We start from the raw sequence: 19,488 nt of genomic DNA on the forward strand, positions 1-19,488 counted from the left end.
TTTGAACCAGGCATCGGCAACTTCACGGGAGCCAAGGTGCAGAGCCACATGGACTCAGATGCAAGGACCGTCCATCATAAAGCTCGGGCAGTTCCGTATATGATGAGGGAGAAGGTCGAAATTGAACTGGACAGACTCCAGCATGAAGGGATCATATCACCGCTTGAATTTAATGAATGGGCCAGCCCCATTGTTCCTGTGCTGAAAAGTGATGGCACAGTCAGAATCTGTGGAGACTACAAGGCTACGATCAACAGGGTTTCGAAACATGATCAGTACCCGTTACCGAAGGCTGATGTGACTTGTTTGCAACGCTAGCCGGGGGGGAAGTCGTTCACCAAACTGGACTTGACGTCGGCCTATATGACACAGGAGCTGGTCAAGACATCGAAGAGACTTGCGTGCATTAACACGCATAAATGACTGTTTATTTATCACAGGGACTCGCTCGGCTGCAGCAATATTTCAGAGGAACATGGAGAGTCTACTGAAGTCCGTTCCCAGAACCGTCATGTTCCAAGATGACATCCTGGTCGCAGGTCGTGACTCCGAGGAACATCTGAACAATCTCGAAGAGGTTCTACATCGTCTGGACAAAGTGGGACTCAGACTGAAACACTCGAAGTACATCTTCACGGCACCAGAGGTCGAATTCCTGGGGAGGAAAATTGCTGCTGACGGCATAAGGCCCACGGACGCGAAAACCAAGGCCACCAAGACTGCACCCAAGCCGCAGAATGTGACGGAGCTGCGTCCGTTCCTGGGTCTACTCAACTACTTCAGTAACTTCCTACCTAGATTGAGCACCTTATTAGAACCACTGCACATGCTGCTAAGAAAAGGCGACAACTGGGTGTGGGGTGCGTCTCAAGACAGAGCTTTTGCGAAAACCACTAATCTGCTTTGCTCTAACAAGCTGCTGGCACATTATGACCCATGTAAATGTTTAGTATTGGCCTGTGATGCTTCATCATATGGAATTGGTTGCGTACTCCAACAAGCTAATGAGTCGGATAAACTTCAACTAGTCACGTATGCTTCAAAAAGTTTGTCTAAAGCGGAAAGAGCCTACAGCATGGTGGAGAAAGAAGCATGTTAGAGAAAAAATGTGTATGGGGTTAAAAAGATGCATCAGTACCTGTTTGGTCTTCGGTTTGAACTGGAGACAGATCACAAGCTGCTCATTTCACTGTTCTCTGAAAACAAAAGTATCCATACCAATGCTTCATCCCGCATCCAGAGGAGGGCTCTGACATTATCCGCTTATGATTATGTCATTTGCCATAGACCTGACACCGAGAATTGTGCCGATGCTTTGAGCCGTCTGCCGTTGCCCACACCGGAGGTGAAAATGCCACAACCGGCGGACCTATTGTTAGTTATGGATGCTTTTGAGAGTGAAGGAACCCCTGTCACGGCTCAACAAGTTAAGACCTGGACCAGCCAGGACCTGATTTTATCAGTGGTGAAGAGTTGCATCCTCAAAGGTGATTGGTCTGCCATACCCAAGCAAATGTGCGAGGAGACCAAATCTTACATTCGTCGCAAAGACGAACTGTCTATTCAGTCGGATTGTATACTGTGGGGCAATCGTGTTGTTATGCCGAATAAAGGGAGAGAGAAATTTGTACGTGAGCTACATAGCACACATCCCGGCATTGTAATGATGAAAGCCATTGCCAGGTCTCATGTATGGTGGCCAGGAATTGACTCTGAGCTGGAATCATGTGTGCATCACTGCAGCACTTGCATGCAGCTCAGCAAAGCACCAGCGGAATCACCGCTGAGTCTGTGGTTGTGGCCGTCCAAATCTTGGTCCAGGATCCACATAGACTTTGCAGGTCCCTTCCTGGGGAAGATGTTTTTAGTTGTGGTGAATAGAGTGTATAATCATGTCATCCAGCACATCCACAGCTACCATTGACAATCTCAGTGTCATGTTCGTGACACATGGTCTGCCTGACATCGTTGTTAGCGACAACGGATCGTGCTTCACCAGTCAGGAGTTTCAAGAGTTCATGAAACTCAATGGTATCAAACATGAAAGGTCAGCACCGTTCAAACCTGCACCCAATGGGCAAGCAGAACGTGCTGTCCAAATCATAAAGCAGAGTATGAAGCGAGTAACCCAAGGGTCATTGCAGACCTGCCTGTCATGCATACTGCTTAGTTACAGGACAAGACCACACACGCTTACCGGGGTCTCACCTGCTGAACTAATGATGGAGCGGTCTTAAGACCAAACTGTCTCTTGTACACCCTGACTTGAATAATCATGTTGAATATAGAAGACAAAGTCAGCAAGGTTATCACGATTGCGCAGCTGTGTCACGCGATATTTCTGTAAATGATCCTGTATATGTTCTGAATTATGGTCAGGGTCCCAAGTGGATCACTGGTACTGTCATGGCCAAGGAGGGCAACAGAGTATTTATTGTGAAGCTCAAAAATGGGCAAACATGCAGGAAACATATGGATCAGACAAAGCTGTGGCACACAGACGAATGTCGGAGGAAGAGACAATCGACGACCAACCAACCTACCCCCAGTCATCAGAGGACTCTGGTCATCAGTGAATCGGGACTTTCAATCCCTGACATGGCCATTGCCACTCCCACCAGGTCAGCCACCAGTCACAACAGACTCTGAACACTCACCCAAGGCTGGAGTTGAACTGAGATGGTCAACCCGGGAATGTAAAACACCGGACCGTCTCAATTCGTCAAAGACTGTGTTAATATCTCAGAGGCGGGTATTGCCATGTATGTACTTTTGGGATCACTAGCCACTAGATGGCGTCACTGTTGGAGGCCATTGGGCTACACGCACGTGTGTGCAGCCCAAGTATAAAAGGCCAGCCATTTTGTATATTAGTCACTTTGGGCCTTGATAAAGCGGAGCCAAGGTCATACCTCTTGGAGTTAAACAGTACTCAGTCTCACAGTTATTGCATACACAACACTGACCAACATGTCTCCCTCTACCAAAAACAGATGAAGTGCTCACTCATTCATTTGCTGTATGTGGGGTCATGCTGTACACAATTAGCTGCCACATTGGGGCATATAACAGTGACTGCACTTTAAAAGTGAACTTAATGTATGTAAAGCACTTTGAGATATCCTGAGGATGTGATCACTATCATATAAACCGCAAGTTTGTTTATCCTTCTAACTTTTGTAATATTTCTCTTAGGTCCAGAAACTGAAGACGCTCTTTCAGAAGAAGGAAAAGGAAGCCAGCACGGAGGAGATTCTGCCACAGCAGCCGAATGGCGAGATCGTAAACACCGGGGGAGGGGTGGTGTACTATTATTACGAGGTGGACGAAGATGAGGGTGAGGAAGAGGAGAAAGAGGAGGTTCCTCCAGAGCCCCCAAGACCCGTCAATGACAAACCCCACAAGTTCAAAGACCACTACTTCAAGAAGTCGAAGTTCTGTGATGTCTGTGCACGCATGATTGTCCGTAAGTGGGAGTGGCGGATCTCACTGCTACACATCGAGTAAGGGCGAGGAGGCAGAGAGGGGCTGAGGTTACAAACTCCAGTAAACGACAAGCAGTGTTGCCATGTTAGTGAGCCCCAACATATGTACAGTGGGGACATTGTGAAGACCCCAGTAATGGGTGACTTGTTTCTCCTAATGAACACAGGCAGGAGTGAGCTGCACTCAATAGCAAGAGTGTAATGGACCTTCGATCCCAACAGCCTTCATGATGCAGTCTACTTATAATCTGTTCTCATTTGCAGTTTTACTGATAAATTCCAAGATTTAAAAATGATTCCCAATTGGTTCTTCCTGATTTTCACCTAGATTGGCAGCATTGCAAGCCCATATAGTCTGTGCACTCATTCTGCAGGCTTGTCTGTTACAACCCAATCACACGAGTCACTAACAACGTACGGCTATTTCCTTAGATCAACTTTGGGAATAAAAGAAATCGCACAGTTTGATTTTGGAGTTGTCTGCAGGTTTCAGTTGATGATCATTGTAGAGTGCGCAACCCCGGGAAACACTCAGTGTCCTGGACAGACCCAACCAAATGTAGGGCAATTGAGTTGGTGTTGGAGTGGGGTTTCCGACTGATTCCGTGTGTCTGTGAGCGGAAGACCGGTGGAAACTGCCGATTGTGTGGTGTATCCAGGGCCTGCGCTGATCTCCCGCCGGAGTTGCAGCAAACGCTCGGGAGAATCCCTGAGGAAATTCCTGCTGTTCGTTTCCAAACCAAGGTTAAGCTGTCCAAGTCTCAGTGGAAGAGAGACTTGGGTGTTGATGGTGTGATGGGTTTGACCCAAACCCCCTACTGTCAAAGCCAACACACACCGTTCGGCCTGACTGTTGCTCCTCCCCTCAGCCCACCCCACCCCTGCCTTACTTCTGAACCTCCATCTCTTGCTGGTTTCTCTCCCATCTGGCCCATGTCCTCCCTGAACCTCCCTCGTCCAGGACTCGCTGCTCCTGCCCCCCTGACTCCATTCCCACTGAACCACTAACCACCCACCATCCCTTCCTAGCCCCCATACTCGCTTCCATTGGTTTCCTTTCCTCAGGGATTGTCCCCGTCCCTTTCAAAAGGCATCAAGGGGTATGGGGAGAAAGTGGGAATATGGTGTTGAGATAGAGGATCAGCCATGATTATATTGAATGGCGGTGCAGACTCGAAGGGCCGAATGGCCTACTACTGCTCCTATTTTCTATGTTTCTATGTAAAACCGCCATCACCCCCTCAAAAGACTCACCCCTGAAAATGATTGTCCCATCTCCCTTTTCTCTCCAAAGTTCTTGAACGTGTTGTCGCCCCCCCAAATCCCGGAACTCCCTGTTTGAATCTCTCCAATCGGGTTTCTGCCAGAGTGATTATTGTGACCTTTGTGATCATTGAGGCCGAATCTTGCTGAAAGAAACAGCAGGTTAACAATGCACGCCATCATTAATGTGGAAAGCGGGCAGCAAGTTCAGGGGAACAAGAGATACCCCGCGAACTGCGAATCTCCACAACTTGTTGGTCGAGTTACGCCACTCCGCCATTAGCCTCGCACAAAAGGCATCTCTGCCTTCGCCTCCCCGTTATTTTTAAGAACTTGCTGGATTAATTAACCACTAAACACACCGCAGAAAGTTAGGGCTGGTGATTAAGAGTGTAAGTACCCTTTTAACGAGGTGATTATTGTTAATGCAATGCCAATCAATCTCTCTATCCCAGAAAGGGACCAATTTAAACTTTGGAGTCTCACTCCTGCATGTAGTAAATTGTTGTTGGAGATTTAAAACATTCAAATTTTACATTTTTAAATGTTTTTCTTACTTTTTTTTCTGTCTCTTTTTTTTCTCTCTTTCTTCATCCAATCCACCTTTCCCTCTTTATTTCTCTTTCTGTACTTGATTTGACTCTAATTTATTTCTCCGTAATGCCTCTGTTTCTTTCTCAATCCTGAAATCTGACTGGTTAAGGAGATAGACAGTTGGTGCCGTCATTCACTGAGGTCCCAGATGCCCCGTGTGTTATCAGCTCTCACTTCCAGCAAGTTACGGCACAAATATTTTGCGAGCTGAAAAAGCAGGAAAAAGTCTGAACTAATGGCATACACCAAAGATGCTCTGCTCCAGCAAGATTTAGCCCTCCATCACTGCTTGTCCTTCCCAATTCCTCTGCAGTCTTTAAAGGTTCTCCTCCAACACCTCTCCTCAATTGTACAGCATGGTGTCATTCCCTTCACATGATTCAGTAATCTTGCAAGCCCATGTGGTACAAGGATCTCTCACTGATGGAGGTCAGTAACCTTTCTTTGATGGACTCCATGCTGCAGTTAGCAGTGGGATCCAGTGCAGTTGGGAATAGTGCCTCCCCATGACAGATACAGTGACAAGCGGCATCTCCACACGGCCCCTGTGTTGGGCAGATTGAGTAGGTTGGGCCTACACTCATTGGAGTTTAGAAGAATGAGAGGTGATCTTATTGAAACATACAAGATTCTGAGGGGGTTTGACAGGGTAGATGCAGAGAGGATGTTTCCCCTCATGGGGGAATCTAGAACTAGGGGCAATAGTTTCAGAATAAGGGGCCGCCCATTTAAAACGGAGATGAGGAGGAATTTCTTCTCTCAGAGGGTTGTAAATCTGTGGAATTCTCTGCCCTGGAGAGCTGTGGAAGCTGGGACATTGAATATATTTAAGGTGGACATAGACAGATTTTTGAGCGATAAGGGAGTGAAGGGTTATGGGGAGCGGGCAGGGAAGTGGAGCTGAGTCCGTGATCAGATCAGCCATGATCTTATTGAGTGGCGGAGCAGGCTCGAGGGGCCAAATGGCCTACTCCTGCTCCTATTTCTTATGTTATTATATGTTCATCACAGACTTTCATATATGACACAAATATTTGGCTTCCCTCTATCTGCATTCTGCACACAGCCCATGTGGTGGTATTTGTGTGATATTTAAATGCATACCATGTGTAAGATGAAATGGATTCATGTCTGACAAATGTTTGGTGTCTCTTAAAATTATATCATTGTTTTGAAGCCCTCATTTCCCCCCATCCTGCCAAAACTCTGTTAATTGTTGATAAACTATTGCCTTACAGTTAATAACAAGTTTGGCTTGAGGTGCAAAAATTGCAAAACCAACATCCACCATCACTGCCAATCTTACGTGGAGTTTCAGAGATGTTTTGGCAAGATCGTAAGTCTTCTCTCCTCAGTATCTGATCTTTTTAAAGTCCTTGAGGGTCATTTTAACTTTGGGCGATAGTATAAGATGGGCAATAGCGAATTAGCCGCTCATTATACACCACGCCACAATTGCCCTTCCATATAATGAGCAAATAATTCGATCTTGCCCACTTTACACTACTGGATGGGTTTGGGGGAGGGTTTTGGGAATGGATCGTGGGTTTGGGGGAGGGGTTTAGGGGATGGGTCGATGGGTTTGGGGGAGGGGGTGGGTTGATGGGTTTGGGGGATGGGGGGAAGGGGTTTGGGGGGGAAGGGGTTTGGGGGATGGGGAGGGGGTTTGACGGAGGGGTCGATGGATTTGGGGGAGGGGTTTCGGGGAGGGGTTAAGGGAGGGATTTGGGGGAGGGTCGAGGGATTTGGGGGAGGGGTCGAGGGGTTTGTGGGAGGGGTCGATGGGTTTGGGGGGGGTCGATGGGTTTGAGGGAGGGGTCGATGGGTTTGGGGGAGGGGTCGATGGGTTTGAGGGAGGGGTCGATAGGTTTGGGGGGAGGGGTTTGGGGGGAGGGGTTTGGGGAGAGGGTCGAATGGTTTGGGGGAGGGGTTTGAGGGAGGGGGTCGATGGGTTTGGGGGAGGGGGTCGATGGGTTTGGGGTCGATGGGTTTGGGGGAGGGGGTCGATGGGTTTGGGGTAGGGGTTTGGGGGAGGGGTCGATGGGTTTGGGGGAGGAGTTTAGGGGAGGGGTCGATGGGTTGGGGGAGGGGTCGATGGGTTTGGGGGAGGTGTCGATGGGTTTGGGGGAGGGGTTTAGGGGAGGGATCGATGGGTTTGGGGGAGGGGATTAGGGGAGGGATCGATGGGTTTGGGGGAGGGGTTTAGGGGAGGGGTCGATGGGTTTGGGGGAGGGGGCAATGGGTTTGAGGTGGGGTTTGGAGGAGGGGTGGATGGGTTTGGGGGAGGGGTTTGTGGATGTGTCGATGGGTTTGGGGGAGGGATCGATGGGTTTGGGGGAGGGGTTTGTGGATGTGTCGATGGGTTTGGGGGAGGGGTCGATGGGTTTGGGGGGAGAGGTCGATGGGTTTGGGGGGAGGGGTCGATGGGTTTGGGGGGGGTTTGTGGATGTGTAGATGGGTTTGGGGGAGGGGTCGATGGGTTTGGGGGAGGGGTTTGGTGGATGTGTCGATGGGTTTTGGGGAGGGGGCGATGGGTTTGAGGGTGAAGGCGATGGGGTTGGGGGTGGGGGCAATGGGTTTGGGCGAGGGGGCGATGGGTTTGGGGGAGGGGTTTGTGGATATGTCGATGGGTTTGTGGGAGGGGTTTGAGGGGTGGGTCGATGGGTTTGGGGGATGGGTCGATGGGTTTGGGGGAGGGGGTCGATGGGTTTGGGGGAGGGGGTCGATGGGTTTGAGGGAGGGATTTGGGGGAGGCATCGATGGGTTGGGGGAGGGGTTTGGTGGAGGGGTCGAGGGGTTTGGGGGAGGTGTCGATGGCTTTGGTGGAGGGGTTTTGGAGAGGGGTCGATGGGTTTTGGGGAGGGGTCGATGGGTTTGGGGGAGGGGGCGATGGGTTTGAGGGAGGGGTTTGGGGGCGGGTCGATGGGTTTGGGGGAGGGGTTTGTGGATATGTCGATGGGTTTGGGGGAGGTGTTGAGGGGTTTGTGGAAGTGTCGCTGGGTTTTGAGGTGGGGTCGATAGGTTTGGGGGAGGGGTCGATGGGTTTGGGGGGGGTTTGTGGATGTGTCGATGGGTTTGGGGGAGGGGTCGATGGGTTTGGGGGAGGAGTCGATAGGTTTGGGGGAGGGGTTTGTGGATGTGTCGAGGGGTTTGGGGGCGGGGTCGATGGGTTTGGGGGAGGGGTTCGGTGGATGTGTCGCTGGGTTTGGAGGTGCGGGTGATGGGTTTGGGGGAGGGGTTTGTGGATGTGTCGATGGGTTTGTGGTAGGGGTTGATGGGTTTGGGGGAGGGGTCGATGGGTTTGGTGGAGGGCATTGTGGATATGTCGATGGGTTTGTGGGAGGGGTTTGACGGGTGGGTCGATGGGTTTGGGGGTGGGGTCGATGGATTTGGGGGAGGGGTTTGAGGGGTGGGTCGATGGGTTTAGGGAGGGGTTTGTGGATGTGTCGATTGGTTTAGGGCGGGGTTTGAGGGGTGTGTAGATGGGTTTGGGGGAGGGGTTTGGGGGAAGGGTGCAGGGGTTTGGGGAGGGGTTTGAGGGGTGTGTAGATGGGTTTGGGGGAGGGGTCGATGGGTTTGGGGGAGGGATCGATGGGTTTGGGGGAGGCGTCGATGGGTTTGGGGGAGGGGTTCGGTGGATGTGTCGCTGGGTTTGGAGGTGCGGGTGATGGGTTTGGGGGAGGGGTTTGTGGATGTGTCGATGGGTTTGTGGTAGGGGTTGATGGGTTTGGGGGAGGGGTCGATGGGTTTGGGGGAGGGCATTGTGGATATGTCGATGGGTTTGTGGGAGGGGTTTGACGGGTGGGTCGATGGGTTTGGGGGTGGGGTCGATGGATTTGGGGGAGGGGTTTGAGGGGTGGGTCGATGGGTTTGGGGAGGGGTTTGTGGATGTGTCGATTGGTTTGGGGCGGGGTTTGAGGGGTGTGTAGATGGGTTTGGGGGAGGGGTTTGGGGGAAGGGTGCAGGGGTTTGGGGAGGGGTTTGAGGGGTGTGTAGATGGGTTTGGGGGAGGGGTCGATGGGTTTGGGGGAGGGGTTTGGGGGAGGGGTTTGGGGGAGGGATCGATGGGTTTGGGGGAGGCGTCGATGGGTTTGGGGGAGGGGTCGATGGGTTTGGGGTCGATGGGTTTGGGGGAGGGGGTCGATGGGTTTGGGGTAGGGGTTTGGGGGAGGGGTCGATGGGTTTGGGGGAGGAGTTTGGGGGAGGGGTCGATGGGTTGGGGGAGGGGTCGATGGGTTTGGGGGAGGTGTCGATGGGTTTGGGGGAGGGGTTTAGGGGAGGGATCGATGGGTTTGGGGGAGGGGATTAGGGGAGGGATCGATGGGTTTGGGGGAGGGGTTTAGGGGAGGGGTCGATGGGTTTGGGGGAGGGGGCAATGGGTTTGAGGTGGGGTTTGGAGGAGGGGTGGATGGGTTTGGGGGAGGGGTTTGTGGATGTGTCGATGGGTTTGGGGGAGGGATCGATGGGTTTGGGGGAGGGGTTTGTGGATGTGTCGATGGGTTTGGGGGGAGGGGTCGATGGGTTTGGGGGGAGAGGTCGATGGGTTTGGGGGGAGGGGTCGATGGGTTTGGGGGGGGTTTGTGGATGTGTAGATGGGTTTGGGGGAGGGGTCGATGGGTTTGGGGGAGGGGTTTGGTGGATGTGTCGATGGGTTTTGGGGAGGGGGCGATGGGTTTGAGGGTGAAGGCGATGGGGTTGGGGGTGGGGGCAATGGGTTTGGGCGAGGGGGCGATGGGTTTGGGGGAGGGGTTTGTGGATATGTCGATGGGTTTGTGGGAGGGGTTTGAGGGGTGGGTCGATGGGTTTGGGGGATGGGTCGATGGGTTTGGGGGAGGGGTTTGGGGGAGGGGGTCGATGGGTTTGGGGGAGGGGGTCGATGGGTTTGAGGGAGGGATTTGGGGGAGGCATCGATGGGTTGGGGGAGGGGTTTGGTGGAGGGGTCGAGGGGTTTGGGGGAGGTGTCGATGGCTTTGGGGGATGGGTTTTGGGGAGGGGTCGATGGGTTTTGGGGAGGGGTCGATGGGTTTGGGGGAGGGGGCGATGGGTTTGAGGGAGGGGTTTGGGGGCGGGGTCGATGGGTTTGGGGGAGGGGTTTGTGGATATGTCGATGGGTTTGGGGAGGTGTTGAGGGGTTTGTGGATGTGTCGCTGGGTTTTGAGGTGGGGTCGATAGGTTTGGGGGAGGGGTCGATGGGTTTGGGGGGGGTTTGTGGATGTGTCGATGGGTTTGGGGGAGGGGTCGATGGGTTTGGGGGAGGAGTCGATAGGTTTGGGGGAGGGGTTTGTGGATGTGTCGAGGGGTTTGGGGGCGGGGTCGATGGGTTTGGGGGAGGGGTTCGGTGGATGTGTCGCTGGGTTTGGAGGTGCGGGCGATGGGTTTGGGGGAGGGGTTTGTGGATGTGTCGATGGGTTTGTGGGAGGGGTTTGAGGGGTGGGTCGATGGGTTTGGGGGTGGGGTCGATGGATTTGGGGGAGGGGTTTGAGGGGTGGGTCGATGGGTTTGGGGAGGGGTTTGTGGATGTGTCGATTGGTTTGGGGCGGGGTTTGAGGGGTGTGTAGATGGGTTTGGGGGAGGGGTTTGGGGGAAGGGTGCAGGGGTTTGGGGAGGGGTTTGAGGGGTGTGTAGATGGGTTTGGGGGAGGGGTCGATGGGTTTGGGGGAGGGGTTTGGGGGAGGGATCAATGGGTTTGGGGGAGGCGTCGATGGGTTTGGGGGAGGGGTCGATGGGTTTGGGGGAGGGGTCGATGGGTTTGGGGAGGGGTTTGTGGGAGGGGTCGATGGGTTTGGGGGAGGGGTTTGAGGGGTGGGTCGATGGGTTTGGGGGAGGGGGCGATGGGGAGGGGGCAATGGATTTGGGGGAGGGGTTTGTGGATATGTCGATGGGTTTGGGGGAGGGGCTGATGGGTTTGGGGGAGTGGTTTGTGGATGTGTCGATGGGTTTGGGGGGAGGGATCGATGGGTTTGGGGGGAGGGGTCGATGGGTTTGGGGGGGGGTTTGTGGATGTCGCGATCTGCTTGGGGGAGGGGGCGATGGGTTTGGGGGCGGGGTTTGGGGGAGGGGGTCGATGTGTTTGGGGGAGGGGGTCGATGGATTTGGGGGAGGCGTCGATGGGTTTGGGGGAGGGGTCGATGGGTTTGGGGAGGGGTTTGGGGGAGGTGTCGATGGGTTTGGGGGAGGGGCTTAGGGGAGGGGTTGATGGGTTTGGGGGAGGGGTTTAGGGGAGGGGTCGATGGGTTTGGGGAGGGGTTTGGGGGAGGGGTCAATGGGTTTGGGGGAGGGGGTCGATTGGTTTGGGGGAGGCGTCGATGGGTTTGGGGGGGGTCGATGGGTTTGGGGGAGGGGTCGATGGGTTTGGGGGAGGGGTCGATGGGTTTGGGGGAGGGGGTCGATGGGTTTGGGGGAGGCGTCGATGGGTTTGGGGGAGGTGTCGATGGGTATGGGGGAGGTGTCGATGGGTATGGGGGAGGGGTTTAGGGGAGGTGTCGATAGGTTTGGGGAGGGGTTTTGGGGAAGGCTCGATGGGTTTGGGGGAGGGGTCGATGGGTTTGGGGGAGGGGGTGATGGGTTTGGGGAGGGGTTTGTGGATATGTCGATGGGTTTGGGGGAGGGGTCGATGGGTTTGGGGGAGGGGTTTGTGGATGTGTCGATGGGTTTGGGGGGAGGGGTCGATGGGTTTGGGGGAAGGGGTCGATGGGTTTGGGGGAGGGGTCGATGGGTTTGGGGGAGGGGTTTGGTGGATGTGTCGCTGGGTTTGGGGGAGAGAGCGATGGGTTTGAGGGTGAGGACGATGGGTTTGGGGTGGGGGCGATGGGTTTAGAGGAGGGGTTTGTGGATGTGTCAAGGGATTTGAGGGACGGGTTTGAGGGGTGGGTCGATTGGTTTGGGGGAGTGGTCGATGGGTTTGGGGAAGGGGTTTGTGGATGTGTTGATGGGTTTGGGGGAGGGGTCGATGGGTTTGGGGGGGGTTTGTGGATGTGTTGATGGGTTTGAGGCAGGGGTTTGAGGGGTGGGTCGATGGGTTTGGGGGGGGTCGAGGGGTTGATGGGTTTGGGGGAGGGGTTGATGGGTTTGGGGGAGGGGTCGATGGGTTTGGGGGAGGGGTTTGTGGATATGTCGATGGGTTTGGGGGAGGGGTTGATGGGTTTGGGGGAGGGGTTTGTGGATGTGTCGATGGGTTTGGGGGAGGGGTTTGAGGGGTGGGCCGATGGGTTTGGGGAGGGGTTTGGGGGAGGGATCGAGGGGTTTGCGGATGTGTCGATGGGTTTGGAGGAGGGGTTTCGGGGAGGGGTCAATGGGTTTGGGAGAGGGGTTTGAGGGAGGGGTCGATGGGTTTGGGGGCGGGGTTTGGGGGAGGGGTCGATGGGTTTGAGGGAGATGTTTTGGGGAGGGGGCGATGGGTTTGGGGGAGGGGTCGATGGGTTTTGGGGAGGGGGCAATGGGTTTGGGGGAGGGGTTTGTGGATATGTCGATGGGTTTGGGGGAGGGGCCGATGGGTTTGGGGGAGTGGTTTGTGGATGTGTCGATGGGTTTGGGGGGAGGGATCGATGGGTTTGGGGGAGGGGTCGATGGGTTTGGGGGGAGGGGTCGATGGGTTTGGGGGGGGTTTGTGGATGTCGCGATCTGTTTGGGGGAGGGGGTCGATGGGTTTGGGGGAGGGGGTTGATGTGTTTGGGGGAGGGGGTCGATGGGTTTGGGGGAGGCGTCGATTGGTTTGGGGGAGGGGTCGATGGGTTTTGGGTAGGGGTTTGGGGGAGGTGTCGATGGTTTTGGGGGAGGGGTTTAGGGGAGGGGTCGATGGGTTTGCGGGAGGGGTTTAGGGGAGGGGTCGATGGTTTGGAGAGGGGTTTGTGCATATGTCGATGGGTTTGGGTGGAGGGGTCGATGGGTTTGGGGGAGGGGTTTGGGGGGAGGGGTCGATGGGTTTGGGGGGAGGGGTCGATGGGTTTTGGGGAGGGGTCGATGGGTTTGGGGGAGGGGTTTGGTGGTTGTGTCGCTGGGTTTGGGAGATGGGTTTGAGGGGTCGGTCGATTGGTTTGGGGGAGTGGTCGATGGGTTTGGGGAAGGGGTTTGTGGATGTGTTGATGGGTTTGGGGGAGGGGTTGATGGGTTTGGGGGAGGGGTCGATGGGTTTGGGGAGGGGTTTGGGGGAGGGGTTGATGGGTTTGGGGGAGGGGTTGATGGGTTTGGGGGAGGGGTTGATGGGTTTGGGGGAGGGGTTTGTGGATGTGTTGTTGGGTTTGGGGGAGGGGTTGATGGGTTTGGGGGAGGTGTTTATGGATGTGTCAATGGGTTTGGGGGAGGGGTTTGTGGATGTGTCGATGGGTTTGTGGGAAGGGTTTGAGGGGTGGATTGATGGGTTTGGGGGAGGGGTCGATGGGTTTGGGGGAGGGGTTTGTGGATGTGTCAATGGGTTTGGGGGAGGGGTTGATGGGTTTGGGGGAGGGGTCGATGGGTTTGGGGGAGAGGTTTGAGGGGTGGGTCGATGTGTTTGGGGGAGAGATTGATGGGTTTGGGGGTGGGGGGTGGCGGTTGGGGGAGGGGTCGATGGGTTTGGGGGAGGGATCGATGGGTTTGGGGGTGGGGTTTGAGGCGTGGGTCGATGGGTTTGGGGGTGGGATTTGGGGGAGTGGCCGATGGGTTTGGGGATGGGATTTGGGGGAGGGGTCGATGGCTTTGGGGGAGGTGTTTGTGGATGGGTCGATAGGTTTGGGGGAGGGGCTTGAGGGGTGGGTTGATGGTTTGGAGGAGGGGTTTTGGGGAGGCGTCAATGGGTTTGGGGAGGGGTTTGAGGGGTGGGTTGATGGTTTTGGGGGAGGGGTCGATGAGTTTGGGGGAGGGGTTTGAGGGGTGGGTCGATGGGTTTGGGGGAGGGGTTTGAGGGTGGGGTTTGGGGGAGGGGTCGATGATGGGTTTGAGGGAGGGGTTTGTGGATGTGTTGATGGGTTTGGAGGAGGGGTTTGAGGTGTGGGTCACAGGGTTTGGGGGAGGGGTTTGTGGATGTGTTGATGGGTTTGGGGGAGGGGTTTGTGGATGTGTCGATGGGTTTGGGGGAGGGGTCGATGGGTTTGGGGGAGGAGTTTGTGGATGTGTTGATGGGTTGGGGGAGGGTTTTGTGGATGTGTCGATGGGTTTGGGGGAGGGGGAGATGGGGAGGGGGCGATGGGTTTGGGGGAGGGGTTTGTGGATATGTCGAATTGTTTGGGGGAGGGGTTGATGGGTTTGGGGGAGGGGTTTGGGGGAGGGGTCGACGGGTTTGGGGGAGGGGTTTGGGGGAGGTGGGCGGCGGTTGGGGGAGGGGTCGATGGGTTTGGGGGAGGGATTGATGGGTTTGGGGGTGGGGTTTGAGGCGTGGGTCGATGGGTTTGGGGGTGGGATTTGGGGGAGTGGCCGATGGGTTTGGGGGTGGGATTTGGGGGAGGGGTCGATGGCTTTGGGGGAGGGGTTTGTGGATGGGTCGATGGGTTTGTGGGAGGGGCTTGAGGGGTGGGTTGCTGGTTTGGAGGAGGGGTTTTGGGGAGGCGTCAATGGGTTTGGGGAGGGGTTTGAGGGGTGGGTTGATGGTTTTGGGGGAGGGGTCGATGGGTTTGGGGGAGGGGTTTGAGGGGTGGGTCGATGGGTTTGGGGGAGGGGTTTGAGGGTGGCGTTTGGGGGAGGGGTCGATGATGGGTTTGAGGGAGGGGTTTGTGGATGTGTTGATAGGTTTGGAGGAGGGGTTTGAGGTGTGGGTCACTGGGTTTGGGGGAGGGGTTTGTGGATGTGTTGATGGGTTTGGAGGAGGGGTTTGAGGTGTGGGTCGCTGGGTTTGGGGGAGGGGTTTGTGGATGTGTCGATAGGTTTGGGGGAGGGGTCGATGGGTTTGGGGGAGGAGTTTGTGGATGTGTTGATGGGTTGGGGGAGGGTTTTGTGGATGTGTCGATGGGTTTGGGGGAGGGGGAGATGGGGAGGGGGCGATGGGTTTGGGGGAGGGGTTTGTGGATATGTCGAATTGTTTGGGGGAGGGGTTGATGGGTTTGGGGGAGGGGTTTGGGGGAGGGGTCGATGGGTTTGGGTGAGGGGTTTGGGGGAGGGGTTTGGGGGATGGGTCGATGGGTTTGGAGGAGGGATCGATGGGTTTGGGGGAGGGGTTTGAGGGTTTGGTCCATGGGTTGATGTGTTTGGGGGATGGGTCGATGGGTTTGGGGGAGGTGTTTGGGGGATGGGTCGATGGGTTTGGGGGAGGGGTTTGAGGGTTTGGTCCATGGGTTTGGGGGATGGGTCGCTGGATTTGGGGGAGGGGTTTGGGGGATGGGTCGATGGGTTTGGGGGAGGGGTTTGGGGGATGGGTCGATGGTTTTGGGGGAGGGATCAATGGGTTTCGGGGAGGGGTTTGAGGGTTTGGTCCATGGGTCTGGGGGATGAGTTGATGGGTTTGGGGGATGGGTCGATGGGTTTGGGGGAGGGGTTTGGGGGATGGGTCGATGGGTTTGGGGGAGGGGTTTGGGGGATGGGTCGATGGTTTTGGGGGAGGGATCAATGGGTTTCGGGGAGGGGTTTGAGGGTTTGGTCCATGGGTCTGGGGGATGAGTTGATGGGTTTGGGGGATGGGTCGCTGGGTTTGGGGGAGGGGTTTGAGGGGTGGGTCAATGTGTTTGGGGGAGGGGTTTGGGGGATGGGTCGATGGGTTTGGGGGAGGGGTTTGAGGGGTGGGTCAATGTGTTTGGGGGAGGGGTTTGGGGGATGGGTCGCTGGGTTTGGGGGAGGGGTTTGAGGGGTGGGTCGATGTGTTTGGGGGATGGGTCGATGGGTTTGGGGGAGGTGTTTGGGGGATGGGTCGATGGGTTTGGGGGAGGGATCAATGGGTTTGGGGGAGGGGTTTGAGGGTTTGGTCCATGGGTTTGGGGGATGAGTTGATGGGTTTGGGGGATGGGTCGCTGGGTTTGGGGGAGGGGTTTGGGGGATGGGTGGAGGGGTTTGGGGGATGGGTCGATGTGTTTGGGGGAGGGGTTTGGGGGATGGGTTGATGGGTTTGGGGGAGGGGTTTGGGGGATGGGTTTGGGGGATGGGGGGAGGGGTTTGGGGGATGGGTTTGGGGGATGGGTCGATGGGTTTGGGGGAGGGGTTTGGGGGATGGGTCGATGGGTTTGGGGGAGGGGTTTGGGGGATGGGTCAATGGGTTTGGGGGAGGGGTTTGAGGGGTGGGTCGATGTGTTTGGGGGATGGGTCGATGGGTTTGGGGGAGGGGTTGGGGGATGGGTCGATGGGTTTGGGGGAGGGGTTTGGGGGATGGGTCGATGGGTTTGGGGGAGGGGTTTTGGGGGATGGGTTGATGGGTTTGGGGGAGGGGTTTGGGGGATGAGTTGATGGGTTTGGGGGAGGGGTTTGGGGGATGAGTTGATGGGTTTGGGGGAGGGGTTTGGGGGATGAGTTGATGGGTTTGGGGGAGGGGTTTGGGGGATGAGTTGATGGGTTTGGGGGAGGGGTTTGGGGGATGAGTTGATGGGTTTGGGGGAGGGGTTTGGGGGATGAGTTGATGGGTTTGGGGGATGGGTCGCTGGGTTTGGGGGAGGGGTTTGGGGGATGGGTCGATGGGTTTGGGGGAGGGGTTTGAGGGTTTGGTCCATGGGTTTGGGGGATGGGTCGCTGGGTTTGGGGGAGGGGTTTGAGGGGTGGGTCGATGTGTTTGGGGGAGGGGTTTGGGGGATGGGTCGATGGGTTTGGGGGATGGGTTGATGTGTTTGGGGGAGGGGTTTGGGGGATGAGTTGATGGGTTTGGGGGATGGGTCGCTGGGTTTGGGGGAGGGGTTTGGGGGATGGGTCGCTGGGTTTGGGGGAGGGGTTTGGGGGATGGGTCGATGGGTTTGGGGGAGGGGTTTGGGGGATGGGTCGATGTGTTTGGGGGAGGGGTTTGGGGGATGGGTCGCTGGGTTTGGGGGAGGGGTTTGGGGGATGGGTCGATGTGTTTGGGGGAGGGGTTTGGGGGATGGGTCGATGGGTTTGGGGGAGGGGTTTGGGGGATGGGTCGATGTGTTTGGGGGAGGGGTTTGGGGGATGGGTCGATGGGTTTGGGGGAGGGGTTTGGGGGATGGGTCGATGGGTTTGGGGGAGGGGTTTGGGGGATGGGTTGATGGGTTTGGGGGAGGGGTTTGGGGGATGGGTTGATGGGTTTGGGGGAGGGGTTTGGGGGATGAGTTGATGGGTTTGGGGGATGGGTCGCTGGGTTTGGGGGAGGGGTTTGGGGGAGGGATCGATGGGTTTGGGGGAGGGGATTAGGGGAGGGATCGATGGGTTTGGGGGAGGGGTTTAGGGGAGGGGTCGATGGGTTTGGGGGAGGGGGCAATGGGTTTGAGGTGGGGTTTGGAGGAGGGGTGGATGGGTTTGGGGGAGGGGTTTGTGGATGTGTCGATGGGTTTGGGGGAGGGATCGATGGGTTTGAGGGAGGGGTTTGTGGATGTGTCGATGGGTTTGGGGGGAGGGGTCGATGGGTTTGGGGGGAGAGGTCGATGGGTTTGGGGGAGGGGTCGATGGGTTTGGGGGAGGGGTTTGGTGGATGTGTCGATGGGTTTTGGGGAGGGGGCGATGGGTTTGAGGGTGAAGGCGATGGGGTTGGGGGTGGGGGCAATGGGTTTGGGCGAGGGGGCGATGGATTTGGGGGAGGGGTTTGTGGATATGTCGATGGGTTTGTGGGAGGGGTTTGAGGGGTGGGTCGATGGGTTTGGGGGATGGGTCGATGGGTTTGGGGGAGGGGTTTGGGGGAGGGGGTCGATGGGTTTGGGGGAGGGGGTCGATGGGTTTGAGGGAGGGATTTGGGGGAGGCATCGATGGGTTGGGGGAGGGGTTTGGTGGAGGGGTCGAGGGGTTTGGGGGAGGTGTCGATAGCTTTGGGGGAGGGGTTTTGGAGAGGGGTCGATGGGTTTTGGGGAGGGGTCGATGGGTTTGGGGGAGGGGGCGATGGGTTTGAGGGAGGGGTTTGGGGGCGGGGTCGATGGGTTTGGGGGAGGGGTTTGTGGATATGTCGATGGGTTTGGGGAGGTGTTGAGGGGTTTGTGGATGTGTCGCTGGGTTTTGAGGTGGGGTCGATAGGTTTGGGGGAGGGGTCGATGGGTTTGGGGGGGGTTTGTGGATGTGTCGATGGGTTTGGGGGAGGGGTCGATGGGTTTGGGGAGGAGTCGATAGGTTTGGGGGAGGGGTTTGTGGATGTGTCGAGGGGTTTGGGGGCGGGGTCGATGGGTTTGGGGGAGGGGTTCGGTGGATGTGTCGCTGGGTTTGGAGGTGCGGGCGATGGGTTTGGGGGAGGGGTTTGTGGATGTGTCGATGGGTTTGTGGGAGGGGTTTGAGGGGTGGGTCGATGGGTTTGGGGGTGGGGTCGATGGATTTGGGGGAGGGGTTTGAGGGGTGGGTCGATGGGTTTGGGGAGGGGTTTGTGGATGTGTCGATTGGTTTGGGGCGGGGTTTGAGGGGTGTGTAGATGGGTTTGGGGGAGGGGTTTGGGGGAAGGGTGCAGGGGTTTGGGGAGGGGTTTGAGGGGTGTGTAGATGGGTTTGGGGGAGGGGTCGATGGGTTTGGGGGAGGGGTTTGGGGGAGGGATCAATGGGTTTGGGGGAGGGGTCGATGGGTTTGGGGGAGGGGTCGATGGGTTTGGGGGAGGGGTCGATGGGTTTGGGGAGGGGTTTATGGGAGGGGTCGATGGGTTTGGGGGAGGGGTTTGAGGGGTGGGTCGATGGGTTTGGGGGAGGGGGCGATGGGGAGGGGGCAATGGATTTGGGGGAGGGGTTTGTGGATATGTCGATGGGTTTGGGGGAGGGGCTGATGGGTTTGGGGGAGTGGTTTGTGGATGTGTCGATGGGTTTGGGGGGAGGGATCGATGGGTTTGGGGGGAGGGGTCGATGGGTTTGGGGGGGGTTTGTGGATGTCGCGATCTGCTTGGGGGAGGGGGCGATGGGTTTGAGGGCGGGGTTTGGGGGAGGGGGTCGATGTGTTTGGGGGAGGGGGTCGATGGATTTGGGGGAGGCGTCGATGGGTTTGGGGGAGGGGTCGATGGGTTTGGGGAGGGGTTTGCGGGAGGTGTCGATGGGTTTGGGGGAGGGGCTTAGGGGAGGGGTTGATGGGTTTGGGGGAGGGGTTTAGGGGAGGGGTCGATGGGTTTGGGGAGGGGTTTGGGGGAGGGGTC

At 56.7% G+C, this 19,488-nt stretch overlaps 1 protein-coding gene across 2 annotated transcripts in view; it reads left to right on the top strand.

The window, feature by feature from the left end:
* stac3 (SH3 and cysteine rich domain 3) overlaps positions 1-19,488 on the top strand; it is an 89,689-nt gene that overhangs the window by 28,581 nt on the left and 41,620 nt on the right. The window contains exons 3-4 of one of the 2 annotated variants that reach the window (XM_070869430.1): positions 3,196-3,337; positions 6,581-6,678. In XM_070869430.1, coding sequence (XP_070725531.1) covers positions 3,196-3,337; positions 6,581-6,678 — 240 coding nt within the window. Of the gene's footprint in view, positions 1-3,195; positions 3,467-6,580; positions 6,679-19,488 lie in introns of both variants that reach the window. The other variant, XM_070869429.1, reaches the window with a different exon arrangement.

Source organism: Pristiophorus japonicus, chromosome X (genome assembly GCF_044704955.1).
Source record: "Pristiophorus japonicus isolate sPriJap1 chromosome X, sPriJap1.hap1, whole genome shotgun sequence".
Taxonomy (NCBI): domain Eukaryota; kingdom Metazoa; phylum Chordata; class Chondrichthyes; family Pristiophoridae; genus Pristiophorus; species Pristiophorus japonicus.